The sequence below is a fragment of the Oncorhynchus nerka genome, unplaced genomic scaffold, assembly GCF_034236695.1.
Source record: "Oncorhynchus nerka isolate Pitt River unplaced genomic scaffold, Oner_Uvic_2.0 unplaced_scaffold_1059, whole genome shotgun sequence".
NCBI lineage: Eukaryota > Metazoa > Chordata > Actinopteri > Salmoniformes > Salmonidae > Oncorhynchus > Oncorhynchus nerka.
The window spans coordinates 126,985-146,201 of NW_027040253.1; the positions used below are offsets into that span (position 1 = coordinate 126,985).

General features: G+C 45.4%; 1 protein-coding gene across 1 annotated transcript in view; it reads right to left on the bottom strand.

The window, feature by feature from the left end:
* Positions 1-3,799: 3,799 nt before the first annotated feature.
* Positions 3,800-19,217, bottom strand: part of LOC135570176 (FH1/FH2 domain-containing protein 3-like) — a 38,573-nt gene continuing 23,155 nt past the window's right edge. Inside the window, 9 exon segments of the mRNA XM_065016271.1 lie at positions 3,800-7,407; positions 7,736-7,903; positions 8,485-8,680; positions 11,327-11,350; positions 12,766-12,958; positions 13,672-13,862; positions 14,461-14,622; positions 15,765-15,884; positions 16,511-16,693. Coding sequence (XP_064872343.1) covers positions 7,325-7,407; positions 7,736-7,903; positions 8,485-8,680; positions 11,327-11,350; positions 12,766-12,958; positions 13,672-13,862; positions 14,461-14,622; positions 15,765-15,884; positions 16,511-16,693 — 1,320 coding nt within the window. The 3' untranslated portion in view covers positions 3,800-7,324.

The following is a 19,217-nucleotide window of genomic DNA, read 5'->3' on the forward strand; positions in this document are numbered from 1 at the left end:
TTACCTATAGCCAGGGGCACACTCCAACACTCAGACATCATTTACCTATAGCCAGGGGCACCACTCCAACACTCAGACATCATTTACCTATAGCCAGGGCACCACTCCAACACTCAGACATCATTTACCTATAGCCAGGGCACACTCCAACACTCAGACATCATTTACCTATAGCCAGGGGCACACTCCAACACTCAGACATCATTTACCTATAGCCAGGGCACCACTCCAACACTCAGACATCATTTACCTATAGCCAGGGTCACACTCCAACACTCAGACATCATTTACCTATAGCCAGGGCACACTCCAACACTCAGACATCATTTACCTATAGCCAGGGCACACTCCAACACTCAGACATCATTTACCTATAGCCAGGGGCACCACTCCAACACTCAGACATCATTTACCTATAGCCAGGGGCACCACTCCAACACTCAGACATCATTTACCTATAGCCAGGGCACACTCCAACACTCAGACATCATTTACCTATAGCCAGGGGCACCACTCCAACACTCAGACATCATTTACCTATAGCCAGGGGCACACTCCAACACTCAGACATCATTTACCTATAGCCAGGGCACCACTCCAACACTCAGACATCATTTACCTATAGCCAGGGGCACACTCCAACACTCAGACATCATTTTACACTCCAACACTCAGACATCATTTACCTATAGCCAGGGGCACCACTCCAACACTCAGACATCATTTACCTATAGCCAGGGGCACCACTCCAACACTCAGACATCATTTACCTATAGCCAGGGGCACCACTCCAACACTCAGACATCATTTACCTATAGCCAGGGGCACACTCCAACACTCAGACATCATTTACCTATAGCCAGGGGCACCACTCCAACACTCAGACATCATTTACCTATAGCCAGGGCACACTCCAACACTCAGACATCATTTACCTATAGCCAGGGCACCACTCCAACACTCAGACATCATTTACCTATAGCCAGGGGCACACTCCAACACTCAGACATCATTTACCTATAGCCAGGGGCACACTCCAACACTCAGACATCATTTACCTATAGCCAGGGGCACCACTCCAACACTCAGACATCATTTACCTATAGCCAGGGCACCACTCCAACACTCAGACATCATTTACCTATTCCAACACTCAGACATCATTTACCTATAGCCAGGGGCACCACTCCAACACTCAGACATCATTTACCTATAGCCAGGGGCACCACTCCAACACTCAGACATCATTTACCTATAGCCAGGGTCACACTCCAACACTCAGACATCATTTACCTATAGCCAGGGGCACACTCCAACACTCAGACATCATTTACCTATAGCCAGGGGCACCACTCCAACACTCAGACATCATTTACCTATAGCCAGGGGCACACTCCAACACTCAGACATCATTTACCTATAGCCAGGGGCACCACTCCAACACTCAGACATCATTTACCTATAGCCAGGGGCACACTCCAACACTCAGACATCATTTACCTATAGCCAGGGGCACCACTCCAACACTCAGACATCATTTACCTATAGCCAGGGGCACACTCCAACACTCAGACATCATTTACCTATAGCCAGGGGCACCACTCCAACACTCAGACATCATTTACCTATAGCCAGGGCACCACTCCAACACTCAGACATCATTTACCTATAGCCAGGGGCACCACTCCAACACTCAGACATCATTTTAGCCAGGGCACACTCCAACACTCAGACATCATTTACCTATAGCCAGGGGCACCACTCCAACACTCAGACATCATTTACCTATAGCCAGGGCACCACTCCAACACTCAGACATCATTTACCTATAGCCAGGGGCACACTCCAACACTCAGACATCATTTACCTATAGCCAGGGCACCACTCCAACACTCAGACATCATTTACCTATAGCCAGGGGCACACTCCAACACTCAGACATCATTTACCTATAGCCAGGGCACACTCCAACACTCAGACATCATTTACCTATAGCCAGGGGCACCACTCCAACACTCAGACATCATTTACCTATAGCCAGGGGCACCACTCCAACACTCAGACATCATTTACCTATAGCCAGGGGCACCACTCCAACACTCAGACATCATTTACCTATAGCCAGGGGCACACTCCAACACTCAGACATCATTTACCTATAGCCAGGGCACCACTCCAACACTCAGACATCATTTACCTATAGCCAGGGCACCACTCCAACACTCAGACATCATTTACCTATAGCCAGGGTCACACTCCAACACTCAGACATCATTTACCTATAGCCAGGGGCACACTCCAACACTCAGACATCATTTACCTATAGCCAGGGTCACCCTCCAACACTCAGACATCATTTACCTATAGCCAGGGTCACACTCCAACACTCAGACATCATTTACCTATAGCCAGGGCACCACTCCAACACTCAGACATAATTTACCTATAGCCAGGGCACACTCCAACACTCAGACATCATTTACCTATAGCCAGGGCACACTCCAACACTCAGACATCATTTACCTATAGCCAGGGGCACCACTCCAACACTCAGACATCATTTACCTATAGCCAGGGCACCACTCCAACACTCAGACATCATTTACCTATAGCCAGGGTCACACTCCAACACTCAGACATCATTTACCTATAGCCAGGGCACACTCCAACACTCAGACATCATTTACCTATAGCCAGGGGCACCACTCCAACACTCAGACATCATTTACCTATAGCCAGGGTCACACTCCAACACTCAGACATCATTTACCTATAGCCAGGGGCACACTCCAACACTCAGACATCATTTACCTATAGCCAGGGCACCACTCCAACACTCAGACATCATTTACCTATAGCCAGGGGCACCACTCCAACACTCAGACATCATTTACCTATAGCCAGGGGCACACTCCAACACTCAGACATCATTTACCTATAGCCAGGGGCACCACTCCAACACTCAGACATCATTTACCTATAGCCAGGGGCACCACTCCAACACTCAGACATCATTTACCTATAGCCAGGGCACACTCCAACACTCAGACATCATTTACCTATAGCCAGGGGCACCACTCCAACACTCAGACATCATTTACCTATAGCCAGGGGCACCACTCCAACACTCAGACATCATTTACCTATAGCCAGGGGCACCACTCCAACACTCAGACATCATTTACCTATAGCCAGGGGCACACTCCAACACTCAGACATCATTTACCTATAGCCAGGGGCACCACTCCAACACTCAGACATCATTTACCTATAGCCAGGGGCACCACTCCAACACTCAGACATCATTTACCTATAGCCAGGGGCACACTCCAACACTCAGACATCATTTACCTATAGCCAGGGGCACCACTCCAACACTCAGACATCATTTACCTATAGCCAGGGGCACCACTCCAACATCATTTACAAACAAAGCATTTGTGTTTAGTGAGTCTGCCAGATCAGAGGTAGTAGGGATGACCAGGGATGCTCTAGTTAAGTGCGTGAATTGGACCATTTTCCTGTCCTGCTAAGCATTCAAAATGTAACAAGTACTTTTAGGTTGGTCACATGTAGTGTAGACAACTCTAGGCTACAGTGCAACCAGGGGAACAGGGTTCCAGGTGCAACATCATTGACAGGAGTGTAAATGATGGACATGAATTCAGTATACTTCCATCAGATACAGTAAAGGTCCAGACTACTAATAGTTGCTCTGGGATTATTACCAGAACACATTTAACAAAGAATCAGATGTTTTTTCCCCCTCACACAACAGAATTCACACAGTGTCTCTGAATGTTTCTTAAGAGATCTTTTATTGCCAGATGTTCATACATACAGTTGTTGTTAGAGGGGCGAAGACGCAAGAAAAGCTCACTGAGTCTGGATGTGCTTGTGTCCAAGTCCCACACTGACTTACAGTACAGCAGTGGGGGAGAAGGAGATAATATAGCCAATCACAGAAAACATGGGGTGCATCCCAAATGGCACCCTATTCCCTACACAGTGCACTACTTTTGGACTCTATGGGTCCTGGTAAAAAAAAAAGAAGAAGAAGTAGTGCACTCTATAGGGAAGAGGGTGCCATTTGGGACACACTCCATGTTTTATTGAGTGCAATGTAATGAAAGGCTGCTGAAGGTTCCATAGGAGTACTAGGGGCTGAAGCGTTACAGATTGTTTCAGATGGAGCCGACATATGCAGTGTTGACCATGAATGCAGTCTATGCTAATGCAGGAACATTTTCAATCACGCTAAAACGCTGAACTTCAGCGATACAGATTGAATCCAGTCCTAGGTGGTTATCGACCACTCCGTTTATCCTAATGTGTTTCAAGTCATGTGCAGAGGAAAAACAATAAAACATAACAAATGCTAAGCCTCTGAGCATTCAAATCAAATGAATCTCCCTTTATCCATAACATAACGTGACACGCCACATCTGTAGACATTGTTTTAAACCTGCATGGTTTGGTTTTCACTTAAATTACAATTTCCATAGAATAACACTGCTTTGTTTAACCTAGAATACACTATTCTATACAAAATACCAACAAGTGAAAGACATAAAACACATCGTTGTGACATTTACATCATTTTACAGCATTCTTCCCCCATTATTTTACATGTACTCAGAGTTACAATACTCAAAATGACCATCTGAGAAAAAGGCTGAAAGAATATACTTTCTCACTGTTAATGTTCTGGTTTTCCTCAATGAAAGACGCATGCTACAAATGGTGTATAAGGTGCTGGATAGTTTCATACCAAATTGTAAGTTCTCCATGAGAAAGACATATACTTGCAGGTGTGTGACTGTTTTGTTGTGGCTTGTGTTGCTGCAAGCATATATTCTTTCATGTTTAGTCGACAATGGCTGTTTCCATCACAGTGAATGTTTGTGACTGTGTAGAATCATCATACAACTCTCTACACAATTCCAAATGTAAACTGGAATTATGCACTTTAAAAAACTAGCTATCTAGCTGACTGTAACCACTACACCTCAATAAAAGTCAACAGTGTAGGAACGTTAAGATATACTATATGCCCTAATTCTACATTAAGGCAAATGGAAACAACTCATATCTTTTTATAGAACATTTTTTTGTGACAAAACTGCTAAAATGGAAATATTGTCATTAGACAATTAGCTATAACCCTAGTTTAGTTGTGATTCGAAATAAAACTGCAATGCGCAAATGGAAGAGGAGAACTGTTTCCAAGACATAAAGCCATGGAACATAGTACTGAAATGTATTAATCTAGGAAAGAATGAAAACAGGAAGTCACAGCTGTTGAATTGACCTAAGGAGGAAGTCCTTTCATTACACACAGTAACATTTTCTGTAACAAATATCTCCCTGAACATTACTGAATAAATAGACTTGTCTATAAAAGGCACTCATTCAGTTGAAGCTCATATCATTTTTCTATAATAACCAATTATTAATCTCATACTTTTTAAACAATTCTTAAATGTTGCCTAACTCTTTGACACAGAGAGTAAAGAGAGAGTATGTACATGTAACTAGTGTAAATGTATCTCCCTGTCAGTTCTAGCACTCCACAATAAGTATGTCTCAACCATAGAAGAAGGCTTTGCAGCGAACAACAGCAGGAGCTTGCGTAACACTGGTGTCATGCATGCAACACGTGTGTAATTGTAGGTACTAGGCAGGTCTATAGGCTAAAGCTGGAACATGTATGTTGTAGGCAGGCCTATAGGTTAAAGCTGTAACATTCGCTACGCGTGATTGACAGACGTCAGTCTGTCTGGACCCAGTAGCATCGTCCCTTCTGTACACTTGTCAGCTCACAGACTGTTCTCACCAAAGTTGATGACTCTGATATGCTATGTGTTTTTTAAAAGTGGAAACCAGTAATTCAATTGTATGTAGTAAATGATACCTTCCCTCTTAACACATCATGGTCTCCTCTTGGAATTCCAGTTTGTTCCATCTGTATAAAATCCAACTGAATCAACAACATGCAAAATTGGAAACATTTTAGTTTGCAAAAGTCAAAGGAATCTGTTCACTTTTCCTCTGAAATTAGAGTGTATAATCAGTTGTGCTACTGTTTCATTATTGGTTCTGTCTGGGGGATTATTTCATTCATCTGATATCTGATTGGTACATCAGTGTGTGTCAAGGATTTCCCCTTCCTTTCCTCTAAATATCCAACTTCTACATCCAGTGCAAATATTCCTTCTCTGAGCACCTTTTTCTCACGCATTAAAGTATTTTAAAACCCACAAAACTACCACAGTAGTATAGTAGAACAAAACAGCCTGTGGACACAGACATTTTTTATCTAAACAAAAATTGTTCAAACTAAAAATACTATCTGACACCAAGCCCAACACACATGCTCATCATAAGTGGGGATAGATAACATCAATGCTAACGTCTTTAACATCAATGCTAACTTATTTAGCATCAATGCTAACATATTTAGCATCAATGCTAACTTCTTTAGCGTCAATGATAACTTCTTTACTATTCAACTCCGAGGCCTTTTTGGTTCAGACACAAGTCCACAGTGATTCAAGCACTCGCATGTCCCTCCCTTTAGAAGTCCTGAGGCTAAATGTCTTCTGTGTAGGAAAGTCTCAGTTTGTATCTTTCAGTCATAGGGTGAATCTCAATTGAGGAAAAGGTTAGGGAGGACGAACCTCAGATCTAGTCCTCCAAAGCCTTGTGTAGACAGGTGAGGATAGAAGACACAAGGAATCAAGGAAATACAACTGAGATTCACCACTAGTCATGTGGTCACTGTGGGCTTCATCAAGTGATTAAGACTTACAGTTGGGATGTGAGCTGTTCCTCAAAGGCCTCAGCCTCATATTCAAAGGTTAGGAGAAACAACTGATTGGAACAACACCATTAAGAAACACTCAAGTCGGCACAGCAGCATAGTGTAGTGGTTTGGATGCTGACCTTTACCTGAGTGTGTGTGTATGGAGCTGAGTCAGCTGGATCACTGAACCCCTTTAACTGCCCCTATACCAATACCACTTTGTTCCACTGAAAACCATCTATTATCCTGGATGAGGACCATATTCCTCATGGTCTCTTCCTGAACATTGTTTACCATCTTAACCAGCTACCTGCACAAACCACAGACAGGAAGGTGAGCTACAGTCATCATAAAGCTGAACCAGGGGAAAGACCAAGCGAAGCTATGGTGCAGCGGTTGACTGGCTGGCTGGATGAGCAGGGGTTAGAGGTCAGGGGTCAGTGAAGGGCGGGCGGTAAGAGGGTTTCCCAGGTGTCTGTGTGTGCTGTGCTGCCGGATCCAGCTCTACTTCTCTTCCTGTCACACAGCCATCTCTGAACCACTGGACAACCCCAAGGCATTGGCCTCCTCTGGCGTCAGACCGCTTTTCAGTGTTCTTCTCACTGTAGAGAGGAAGAGGGCAGGGAGAGAGAGAGAGAGAGAGACAGAAAGAGAGAGACATGAAGAGGTTTATATAGAACTGGATGTATTTACTGTAGCACTGTGTTGTTGAACTGTATCACTCAGGTGATGCTGGAAAATAAGATAGTGTGCATTAACACTGACAGAAAGTCCACAATCAGATGTCAAGGGCAGTTAAACCTTTGGCCACACCACATCCAAAGCTAATGTAAGGATACTGTAAAAAGAAAAGTTGCAAATCTGATGTCAAACAAAGGCAACTCTTACTTCAAATATTTTGTTACTGTAAAAAAAAGCCCTCTGACTCACGTGACTTGCGGTTGGCTCTGGACCTCTTCCTCTCGCGAGGCTCTGTCCGTGTCCTGGGCCCCTGAGTGGCTGACCTGACGATGCGCTCCATGATCTCATCTGCAGCGTCTGTCTCTGTGCAATTAGGTGGGTCTTCAATCACTGATGAGCCCCAAGGACCCACACGGCCTAGGAGAGAAGACAAGGAGAGAAGGAGAGAAGAGAAGACAAGGAGAAAAGACAAGGAGAGAAGACAAGGAGAGAACAGAAGGAGAGGAGAGACAAAAACGAGAGAAGACAAGGAGAGAAGAGAAGGAGAGAAAACAAGAAGAGAAGTAGAGAAGACAAGGAGAGAAAGAGAAGGAGAGAACAGAAGGAGAGAAGGAGAGACGAGAACGAGAGAAGACAAGGAGAGAAGAGAAGGAGAGAAAACAAGAAGAGAAGTAGAGAAGACAAGGAGAGAAGGAGAGAAGAGAAGGAGAAAAGGAGAGAAGAGAAGGAGAGAAGACAAGGAGAGAAGAGAAGGAGAAAAGGAGAGAAGAGAAGGAGAGAAGACAAGCAGAGAAGAGAAGGAGAAAAGGAGAGAAGAGAAGGAGAAAAGGAGAGAAGAGAAGGAGAGAAGACAAGGAGAGAAGAGAAGGAGAAAAGGAGAGAAGAGAAGGACAGACAGAATCAACCTCAGGTGTAGTAGAGCTGGCCGTTGTAAAAAAAGTCCAGAAGTTTCCCTTTTTGCCAGGAGTTGTGTGAAGGTGGTGGTCTGTCAGACTGACCTGGCCTGCTGGCTCTGGTGCGTGTACGTAGGCCTGGCACGGTGGACGCTCCACTGTCACTGCAGCCCTGCAAGCTGCTCTTCAGCACTGCCTTCATGTTCTCATGCTCCGCTGCATCCTCTGCGTACTGCAGACCCTGCGTCAGCACGCCCTCCTGGCTTACAGGCCCCGGGGCGCTACCGCCAAACTTTCCATCCTGTGGGGTGGATTAGGAGAGGAGAGCTGGTTAGAGATGAAACTTCCTAAATCTATCTATGAAAATGGTTCAATTAGTCATCATGCTCTGGCACCATTAAGAGCACTCAATTAGACATCATGCTCTGGCACCATTAAGAGCACTCAATTAGACATCATGCTCTGGCACCATTAAGAGCTCTCAATTAGAAGACATCTAGAAAACAACGACATACAAATCCATTCTGGGTTAATCACAGTTCTTCACAGTCTCCTGACCAACAGCATGGGAGCTATATATTAAATATAAATGGTCAGATGCTGCATGCACTTTTAAAAATGGTATCCCACAAACAGAAGCCATATTTATTTAGTATCTGTAACAAACAACAAACAAACAAACCAACAACACCTCCCACCCCCCACAAAAACACACTGTCAAAAAAACATTCACCACAGGTCTTTGTCATAACTTATTAGTCATAAGTTAACATTACTTAGACCTAAGTTATCAGCACTATGTGACGACCGTCTTATGAACCTTTACATCACATACAGTGAAGTAAAACCTAACCATCTGTATTGAAACCTTCTGATTTCTTCCCTGTTGATGGCCATCTTGGTTCCATTATAGAACAAACAGAGCTGTGTAAGCTGATCCTGGTCAGCAGAGTGAGGCTTCATCCCAAATGGAACCCCATTCCTTTTATAGTGCACTATTTTAGACCATTACTCTGGTCAAAAGAACTACACTATACTATACTATACTATATAAGGAATAGGGTGGCATTTAAGAGATGAATCTCTGGTTCTCATGAGGTCTACTACCTAGGATTAGGTTCTATCAGGATGTGCTTGTCTGTGGATTCTGACCCCCTGGGGTCTGGTTTGAGTTTGGCCTACCCTGCTTCCCTTGTCTGTAGACTTGCAGTGAACAGAACTTCCATAGCCTTATCCTATTTTCCCTAACCCTAAACCTTAACCTAACCTCAAACCCCTATTTCTAACCCGTAAGCCTTGTCTGAAATGTCCTTGTTTTACTATCCATCTGAGATGTATCTCCTGGATCTGTATTATTCTACCTAGTCTGATAACTACTACTGTAGCTGGTTCCTCTAAACACACTGTCAATACCTAGTCTGATAACTACTGGTTCCTCTAAACATACTGTCAATACCTAGTCTGATAACTACTGGTTCCTCTAAACATACTGTCAATACCTAGTCTGATAACTACTACTGTAGCTGGTTCCTCTAAACATACTGTCAATACCTAGTCTGATAACTACTACTGTAGCTGGTTCCTCTAAACATACTGTCAATACCTAGTCTGATAACTACTACTGTAGCTGGTTCCTCTAAACATACTGTCAATACCTAGTCTGATAACTACTGGTTCCTCTAAACATACTGTCAATACCTAGTCTGATAACTACTACTGTAGCTGGTTCCTCTAAACACACTGTCAATACCTAGTCTGATAACTACTGGTTCCTCTAAACACACTGTCAATACCTAGTCTGATAACTACTGGTTCCTCTAAACACACTGTCAATACCTAGTCTGATAACTACTACTGTAGCTGGTTCCTCTAAACACACTGTCAATACCTAGTCTGATAACTACTACTGTAGCTGGTTCCTCTAAACACACTGTCAATACCTAGTCTGATAACTACAACTGTAGCTGGTTCCTCTAAACACACTGTCAATACCTAGTCTGATAACTACTACTGTAGCTGGTTCCTCTAAACACACTGTCAATACCTAGTCTGATAACTACTGGTTCCTCTAAACATACTGTCAATACCTAGTCTGATAACTACTGGTTCCTCTAAACATACTGTCAATACCTAGTCTGATAACTACTACTGTAGCTGGTTCCTCTAAACATACTGTCAATACCTAGTCTGATAACTACTACTGTAGCTGGTTCCTCTAAACATACTGTCAATACCTAGTCTGATAACTACTACTGTAGCTGGTTCCTCTAAACATACTGTCAATACCTAGTCTGATAACTACTACTGTAGCTGGTTCCTCTAAACATACTGTCAATACCTAGTCTGATAACTACTACTGTAGCTGGTTCCTCTAAACATACTGTCAATACCTAGTCTGATAACTACTACTGTAGCTGGTTCCTCTAAACATACTGTCAATACCTAGTCTGATAACTACTACTGTAGCTGGTTCCTCTAAACATACTGTCAATACCTAGTCTGATAACTACTACTGTAGCTGGATCCTCTAAACATACTGTCAATACCTAGTCTGCATCCCAAATAGCACCCTATTCCCTATACAATGCACTAGAATAGAGTACAATTTTGGAGGCACCTCTAGTATTCAGTAAATACTGTAAAGACTATAAATACTACATCTAGTAGATGTTTTTTTAAATGATACAGTTAGTAGAGTTACATTCTAGTCGGAATCAATAACAACTCAATAACAACAAGGATTTGGCAGCAATGTTGGTTGTACAGGTGGCTGCATTCAAAATCACAGCAAGAAATACAGCGGACACACAACCTGAGAGAAATATGTCAACTTGATCGTGATGAAGAATTCTGGCTTTTGGTTAAAGGTTAGAGACATTACTACCACAGGAAAAATAACACACACACATGCACCTGTTCACACACACACACACACACACACCCATACCTCACCATCCTCTTCATCCTCACTCTACAGAGGAAAGGGAAGAAGATGAAATGAAGAGGAAGACAGAAAAGGAGATGTTATGAGATGTGCTGGAGGCGCCATAGTCAAACAGAAAGAGCAGAAATATGACCTCTGACAAAGGAAGAATGAGGAATGTTCTATTCTGTAAATGACGTTATCTAAAAACGCTGGTCGACTATTAACACACGTCTTGTCCTTTGTACGGTCCACAAATTGACCATTGGGTGTGACGACCACACAACTGTGCTCCCCTCCTCCCTGTGAGAGCAGCGTGATCACGCTGTGGGGATAGTTATTTCTCCTACAGGGACATCCAAAGGTTGGAATATTTCACACAGTGATTGAATTAGGGTGCTCTTGAACTGGAGGTGAACCCTACCAAGGACAACAGGCCCTGGAGTGCTGCTCCATCTCCCTCCTACAGCAGGCTGCAGGCCCCTCTGGGCTGGAGGGAGTTTCATCATCACACAGGGAGGAGGGGGAGTAGGAGGAGGAGCAGGTGGAGGGGGCAGAGGAAGAGGAGCAGGAGGAGGAGGATGGGTAGAAGGAGGAGGAGCAGGAGTATGGGGAGAGGGGATCAGTTCTGCTGTTTTAGAATAGGATACATAGTAAACAGATCACTGATTACTGTTACAGTAACCAATCACTGTACTGGATGTGTGAAACTATGCTGATGTCATTGGAAATGAATGCGTTGTCTGAGGTGACCAGTGGCCACGTGTTTGGAGAGTGAGCAGGTGGGTATGAAATCCTGAGGATGACAATGAGGAAGTTCAAGAAAGAAATTGAGAGAGTCTCAGGTGAAGAGAACACAGGAAAAGACAAGAGAAGACATAAGAACACCGGAGAAGACAAGAGAATACAGGAGAATACAGGAGAAGACAGGAGAATACAGGAGAAGACAAGAGAATACAGGGGAACACAGGAGAACACAGGAGAAGACAAGATAATACAGGAGAACACAGGAGAAGACAAGAGAATACAGGGGAACACAGGAGAACACAGGAGAAGACAAGATAATACAGGAGGACACAGGAGAAGACAAGAGAATACAGGGGAACACAGGAGAACACAGGAGAAGACAAGATAATACAGGATAACACAGGAGAAGACAGGAGAAGACAGGAGAACACAGGAGAAAACAGGAGAAGACAGGAGAATACATAAGAACACAGGAGAAGACAGGAGAACACAGGAGAAGACAGGAGAAGCCTACAAAGGAAAAATAGACCAGATGGGGCAAGAGACTAAAAGTGCTTAAATATACAAGGTCTGCGTCCCAAATGCTACCCTATTCCCTTTATAGTACACCATTTTTTAGCAGAGCCCTGGTCAAAGGTAGTCCACTATATAGGGAGTAGGGCACCATTTGAGCCACTTCCCATGAGCAGGCCTGTTAAGTGAACAACAACACTCACATCTGTGATCATCTTTCCTCTGGTCTTGTTCCTCTCTCTGTGGTTGGCCCTCTTCTGTTTCTGTTGCAGGACGCGTTCCCGTGTGGTCCGGTACTCCAGGGCAAACTCACTGAGGATCTTACTGAAGCGGTGGATGCTGACCTCCCGCACAGCGTATGCTGGATGGCCCAGGAACAACAGGAAGGCATGGAACCTGCAACACGTAGAGAGAAAAACATGATGGCATCACATTGTAGTTTACGGCGTCAGATATCACACCGTTATCTCTCTCTGGAGAAACAGATGGCGTCAGATATCACACCGTTATCTCTCTCTGGAGAAACAGATAGTGTCAGATATAACACTGTTATCTCTCTCTGGAGAAACAGATGGCGTCAGATATCACACTGTTATCTCTCTCTGGAGAAACAGATAGTGTCAGATATCACACTGTTATCTCTCTCTGGAGAAACAGATAGTGTCAGATATCACACCGTTATCTCTCTCTGGAGAAACAGATAGTGTCAGATATCACACTGTTATCTCTCTCTGGAGAAACAGATGGTGTCAGATATCACACTGTTATCTCTCTCTGGAGAAACAGATGGCGTCAGATATCACACCGTTATCTCTCTCTGGAGAAACAGACGTCGTCAGATATCACACCGTTATCTCTCTCTGGAGAAACAGATAGTGTCAGATATCACACCGTTATCTCTCTCTGGAGAAACAGATGGCGTCAGATATCACACCGTTATCTCTCTCTGGAGAAACAGATAGTGTCAGATATCACACCGTTATCTCTCTCTGGAGAAACAGATGGCGTCAGATATCACACCGTTATCTCTCTCTGGAGAAACAGCTACGTTGGATGGTATTTCAACGAGGTAAAAGAATGCATCAGAAGACCCTTCACTATAATCATACCGGTTGATAATTCTCCGATGGACTATCTTCAAGATGATGATTCTCTCTGCACAGTCCTTTAGGAAGTCAGACATCTTCTGTTTGAGCACAGGCTTCATCTCGTGCTTGGCGATGACCTTGAGGTGGTCCCACGATGCTTTGCAGCGTCGCTCCATCTGGCTCAGGTTGTCTTGGAGCTGGTCGAAGTCCACCTGAGAAACAAGGTGGCAGAGAAGAAGTTTACTTTATTGTCCGTTGTTGACAGGAAATGTGTTGCCCCTGGATGAGTTTAGAGGTTAGACTTAATGCCTTGCTCAAGCTACACAATGGCAGGAGATGGCATTTTGGATCTGATACAAGCAACCGTCGTAATTAATGAGTAACACCTAAAGCTGCTTACATGGACATCAAATGATTTCTGACAATCATTATTGATTAGGGCCTAGGTTCAATCCAGACTGCAGAGCATCGTGTTGTAGCGCAACATCAATTTAAAGGTCATTTCCGATTGAGCCCACATATGCAGCATTTACCGTTCTGCCCCTGAACAGGCAGTTAACCCGCTGTTCCTAGGCCGTCATTGAAAATAAGAATTTGTTCTTAACTGACTTGCCTGGTTAAATAAAGGTAAAATAAAAAAATAAAATACCGTGAATGTGGTCTCCACAGAAACATTGCAAAAAGGTACATAGTCGAAATGGGGTGATCAGATTGAATCTAGCTATAGGTTTTGCTTGATAGCAAGAAATGGATTACAAGGATAAATATAATTTCCATGAGTCCTTTATACTAAGGCAATCGCAGGCGTACCTTAGCCGAGCGGGTGATGGCTCCTATCTCAGAGTACAGGTCTGAGCTGTCTGGAAACTTCTCCACCACAATGGAACAGGCATGGTGCAGTAGAGACTGCTTATGAACCGTGTCCTTTACCTCCGGAACCTTCTCCAGGTAACCCAGCTCAAAGCCCTTCGCCTGGATACATAAACACGCACGCACGCACACACACACACACACACACAAAAGAAGCACACCCATTATGTAACTACAACAGACACAAGTCTATGCTATTAACATCAGACTCCCAAAATGAGGCCCAAATGAGGCCCAAATTGCAGTAAATTTCCGCTTTAGCATGAGTCACCAATATGCACCACAACAAGATTACAGAACATCGGTATTTTTTATGTTGGACAGCGAGATCTTGTACAAAGAGAAAGGGTTTCTATCGAGTGGTCAACCAGTAATTCAGCTTCATTAGTCAGTGATTATCACAAACCACAATCAACTGCAGACCTACCAATTGTTAGTTAGCAAGAGCAGAGCTACCTAAACACACACACACACACACACACACACACACTACCTAAAAAGGAGAATAAAAAACATCTCCAGAAAGACATCATCCTAACTAGGGTTGCTTTGTTCCGTTGCCCATTTTAAATGGTTTACCGTCAAATATAAACACAGACATTATTTAGCTGAACTACTTGCTTGATGCCTCATGTTTTCTGACTTGCATGTTTGGCTCTCATATCCTAAACCTTTGAGACACACAAGCACGGCATGCACACACGCAGGCAAACACACACACACTCATACCCTCTCTGTCTCCCTTTCTCTCTTTATGCCTCTCTTTCATTCCAATAGACAGACAGCGTCAGGTTGGGTGCATCGCTGAGCAGAGGCCTTCCCTTTTCAGATACACTGCTGTAGTGGGCTAGCTAGTGTCTGGTGCACAGACAGACAGACGGACAGCATACAGCACATTCCTCTACAAACATAGTGCACACTGTTGTCTTTGCCAAGTCAATATGGCAGTGCTTAGCAGGGGGCACAGAGGGAAGGAGGGAGAGAAGGAGGAGAGGGAGAAAGAGAAAGAAAGAGAGAGAGAGAGAGAAAGAGAGAGGGAGAGAGAGAGAGGGAGAGGGGAGAGAGAGAGAGAGAGAGGAGAGGGAGGAGAGGGAGAGGGTGAGAGAGAGAGAGGGGAGGGGAGAGGGAGAGGGGAGAGGGGAGAGGGGAGAGGGGAGAGAGAGAGAGAGAGAGAGAGCGGGAGAGAGAGAGCTCATCTCTTGTCTTCCTCCAGCCCCAGGCCAGACTTCTGTAATGTTACTCACGTTGGATCCGTTAAGGAAGTTGCCTATAGCCAGCAGCGTGGACAGGATGTAACGCAGCGTCTTGTTCTTCTCCAGTTGGTCCATCCCTTCCTTAAGGTCCTGCAGAGGCTCTGCCACTTCCTGTAAAACAGAGGGAGAGAGAGAGAGAGAGAGAGAGAGAGAGAGAGAGAGAGAGAGAGAGAGAGAGAGAGAGAGAGAGGGGAGAGGGAGAGAGAGTGGCACACACATCAAATACGGCCTTTTAAACTGAAGCTAGTCATTACAGGAACCAGCTGAGAATACTTTATGATTGTTAAATGTCAGAGATTTATTTGAAGGTTAAATGTTAAAGTGATTTGTTTGGGACTATTTCTCTAGTTACTGTAAGATGATTCTCTGCGTGTGTGTTGGACAGATGGTAACCGTCTGTCACCAGATTATTACTTTAAGACTGCAACTAGAAACAACATCCAGGAATAATCATGTTGTTCCTCGTTGAACCCGTACGTTCAACAATAAGGAGGAGCCATAGAGGAGTCAGGTGCTATATGGAAATCAACATCTATTTCCTGAACTACGACACCTATTTCCTTAACTACGACACCTTGGTATGTGAACTACGACAAGCCAATCCATATTCACAGTTCTCTCTTTTTGCACAATCTGACGATGATGATGATGGTGTACACGTAGGAAGTGTGAGGAAGCACATGACTCCATTTATAGGAATTGGAGCAGGGATGACAGAAAGCTGGTGGTGCTCTGACCTTCTCTGTGACCTCGTAGTCCATCTTGAAGGCCCAGAGCTGCAGCCGGGCGGACAGCTCCGTGATGGAGGACAGGGTGAGGAGGAACTGCTCTGCTGATCCCAGGGGGACGTCAGGGTTCACCAGCTGAGCATCCTGGATTCTCTGCTTCTCCTCCTCCGTCGGGATCATCGTCAGGATTTTCTAGGAAAGGAGGACAAGAAGAAGACTTCATGAATCCATACGAGACATAAATGTGTCTGCTGCTGTACCAACCCCTCAGATACACAGACACACACATTAGGTTGGAGAGGCTGGACCAGAGTTGAAGGAGGAGAGGAAAGGAGGGATTTGAAGGAGGAGAGGAAAGGTGGAGTTGAAGGAGGAGAGGAAAGGGGGAGTTGAAGGAGGAGAAGAAAGGGGGAGTTGAAGGAGGAGAAGAAAGGGGAGTTGAAGGAGGAGAGGAAAGGGGGAGTTGAAGGAGAAGAGGAAAGGGGAAGTTGAAGGAGAAGAGGAAAGGGGGATTTGAAGGAGGAGAAGAAAGGGAGGCTGGACGTGGAGATGGGAGAGGAAAGGGGGAGTTGAAGGAGAAGAGGAAAGGGGAGTTGAAGGAGGAGAAGAAAGGGGGAGTTGAAGGAGAAGAGGAAAGGGGGAGTTGAAGGAGGAGAAGAAAGGGGGAGTTGAAGGAAGAGAGGAAAGGGGGAGTTGAAGGAGAAGAGGAAAAGGGGAGTTGAAGGAGGAGAAGAAAGGGGGAGTTGAAGGAGGAGAGGAAAGGGGAGTTGAAGGAGGAGAAGAAAGGGGAGTTGAAGGAGGAGAAGAAAGGGGGAGTTGAAGGAGGAGAGGAAAGGGGGAGTTGAAGGAGAAGAGGAAAGGGGGAGTTGAAGGAGGAGAAGAAAGGGAGGCTGGACATGGAGATGGGAGAGGAAAGAGGGAGTTGAAGGAGAAGAGGAAAGGGGGAGTTGAAGGAGGAGAAGAAAGGGAGGCTGGACGTGGAGATGGGAGAGGAAAGGGGGAGTTGAAGGAGAAGAGGAAAAGGGGAGTTGAAGGAGGAGAGGAAAGGGGAGTTGAAGGAGGAGAGGAAAGGGGGAGTTGAAGGAGGAGAGGAAAGGGGGAGTTGAAGGAGGAGAGGAAAGGGGAGTTGAAGGAGGAGAGGAAAGGGGGAGTTGAAGGAGGAGAGGAAAGGGGAGTTGAAGGAGGAGAGGAAAGGGGGAGTTGAAGGAGGAGAAGAAAGGGGAGTTGAAGGAGGAGAGGAAAGGGGGAGTTGAAGGAGAAGAGGAAAGGGGGAGTTGAAGGAGGAGAAGAAAGGGGGGGAGTTGAAGGAGGGGAGGAAAGGGGGAGTTGAAGGAGAAGAAGAAAGGGGGAGTTGAAGGAGGAGAAGAAAGGGGAGTTGAAGGAGGAGAGGAAAGGGGAGTTGAAGGAGGAGAGGAAAGGGGAGTTGAAGGAGAAGAGGAAAGGGGGAGTTGAAGGAGGAGAAGAAAGGGAGGCTGGACATGGAGATGGGAGAGGAAAGAGGGAGTTGAAGGAGAAGAGGAAAGGGGAGTTGAAGGAGGAGAAGAAAGGGAGGCTGGACGTGGAGATGGGAGAGGAAAGGGGGAGTTGAAGGAGAAGAGGAAAGGGGAGTTGAAGGAGGAGAGGAAAGGGGAGTTGAAGGAGGAGAAGAAAGGGAGGCTGGACGTGGAGATGGGAGAGGAAAGGGGAGTTGAAGGAGGAGAGGAAAGGGGGAGTTGAAGGAGGAGAGGAAAGGGGGAGTTGAAGGAGGAGAGGAAAGGGGAGTTGAAGGAGAAGAGGAAAGGGGGAGTTGAAGGAGGAGAGGAAAGGGGAGTTGAAGGAGAAGAGGAAAGGGGAGTTGAAGGAGAAGAGGAAAGGGGGATTTGAAGGAGGAGAAGAAAGGGAGGCTGGACGTGGAGATGGGAGAGGAAAGGGGGAGTTGAAGGAGGAGAGGAAAGGGGGAGTTGAAGGAGAAGAAGAAAGGGAGGCTGGACGTGGAGATGGGAGAGGAAAGGGGGAGTTGAAGGAGAAGAGGAAAGGGGGAGTTGAAGGAGGAGAGGAAAGGGAGGGATGGAGATAGAGATGGGAGAGGAAAGGGGGAGTTGAAGGAGAAGAGGAAAGGGGGATTTGAAGGAGGAGAAGAAAGGGAGGCTGGACGTGGAGATGGGAGAGGAAAGGGGAGTTGAAGGAGAAGAGGAAAGGGAGGGATGAGATAGAGATGGGAGAGGAAAGGGGAGTTGAAGGAGAAGAGGAAAGGGAGGGATGGAGATAGAGATGGGAGAGGAAAGGGGGAGTTGAAGGAGAAGAGGAAAGGGAGGGATGGAGATAGAGATGGGAGAGGAAAGGGGAGTTGAAGGAGAAGAGGAAAGGGAGGGATGGAGATAGAGATGGGAGAGGAAAGGGGGAGTTGAAGGAGAAGAGGAAAGGGAGGGATGGAGATAGAGATGGGAGAGGAAAGGGGGAGTTGAAGGAGAAGAGGAAAGGGAGGGATGGAGATAGAGATGGGAGAGGAAAGGGGAGTTGAAGGAGAAGAGGAAAGGGAGGGATGGAGATAGAGATGGGAGAGGAAAGGGGGAGTTGAAGGAGAAGAGGAAAGGGAGGGATGGAGATAGAGATGGGAGAGGAAAGGGGGAGTTGAAGGAGGAGAGGAAAGGGAGGGATGGAGATAGAGATGGGAGAGGAAAGGGGGAGTTGAAGGAGAAGAGGAAAGGGAGGGATGGAGATAGAGATGGGAGAGGAA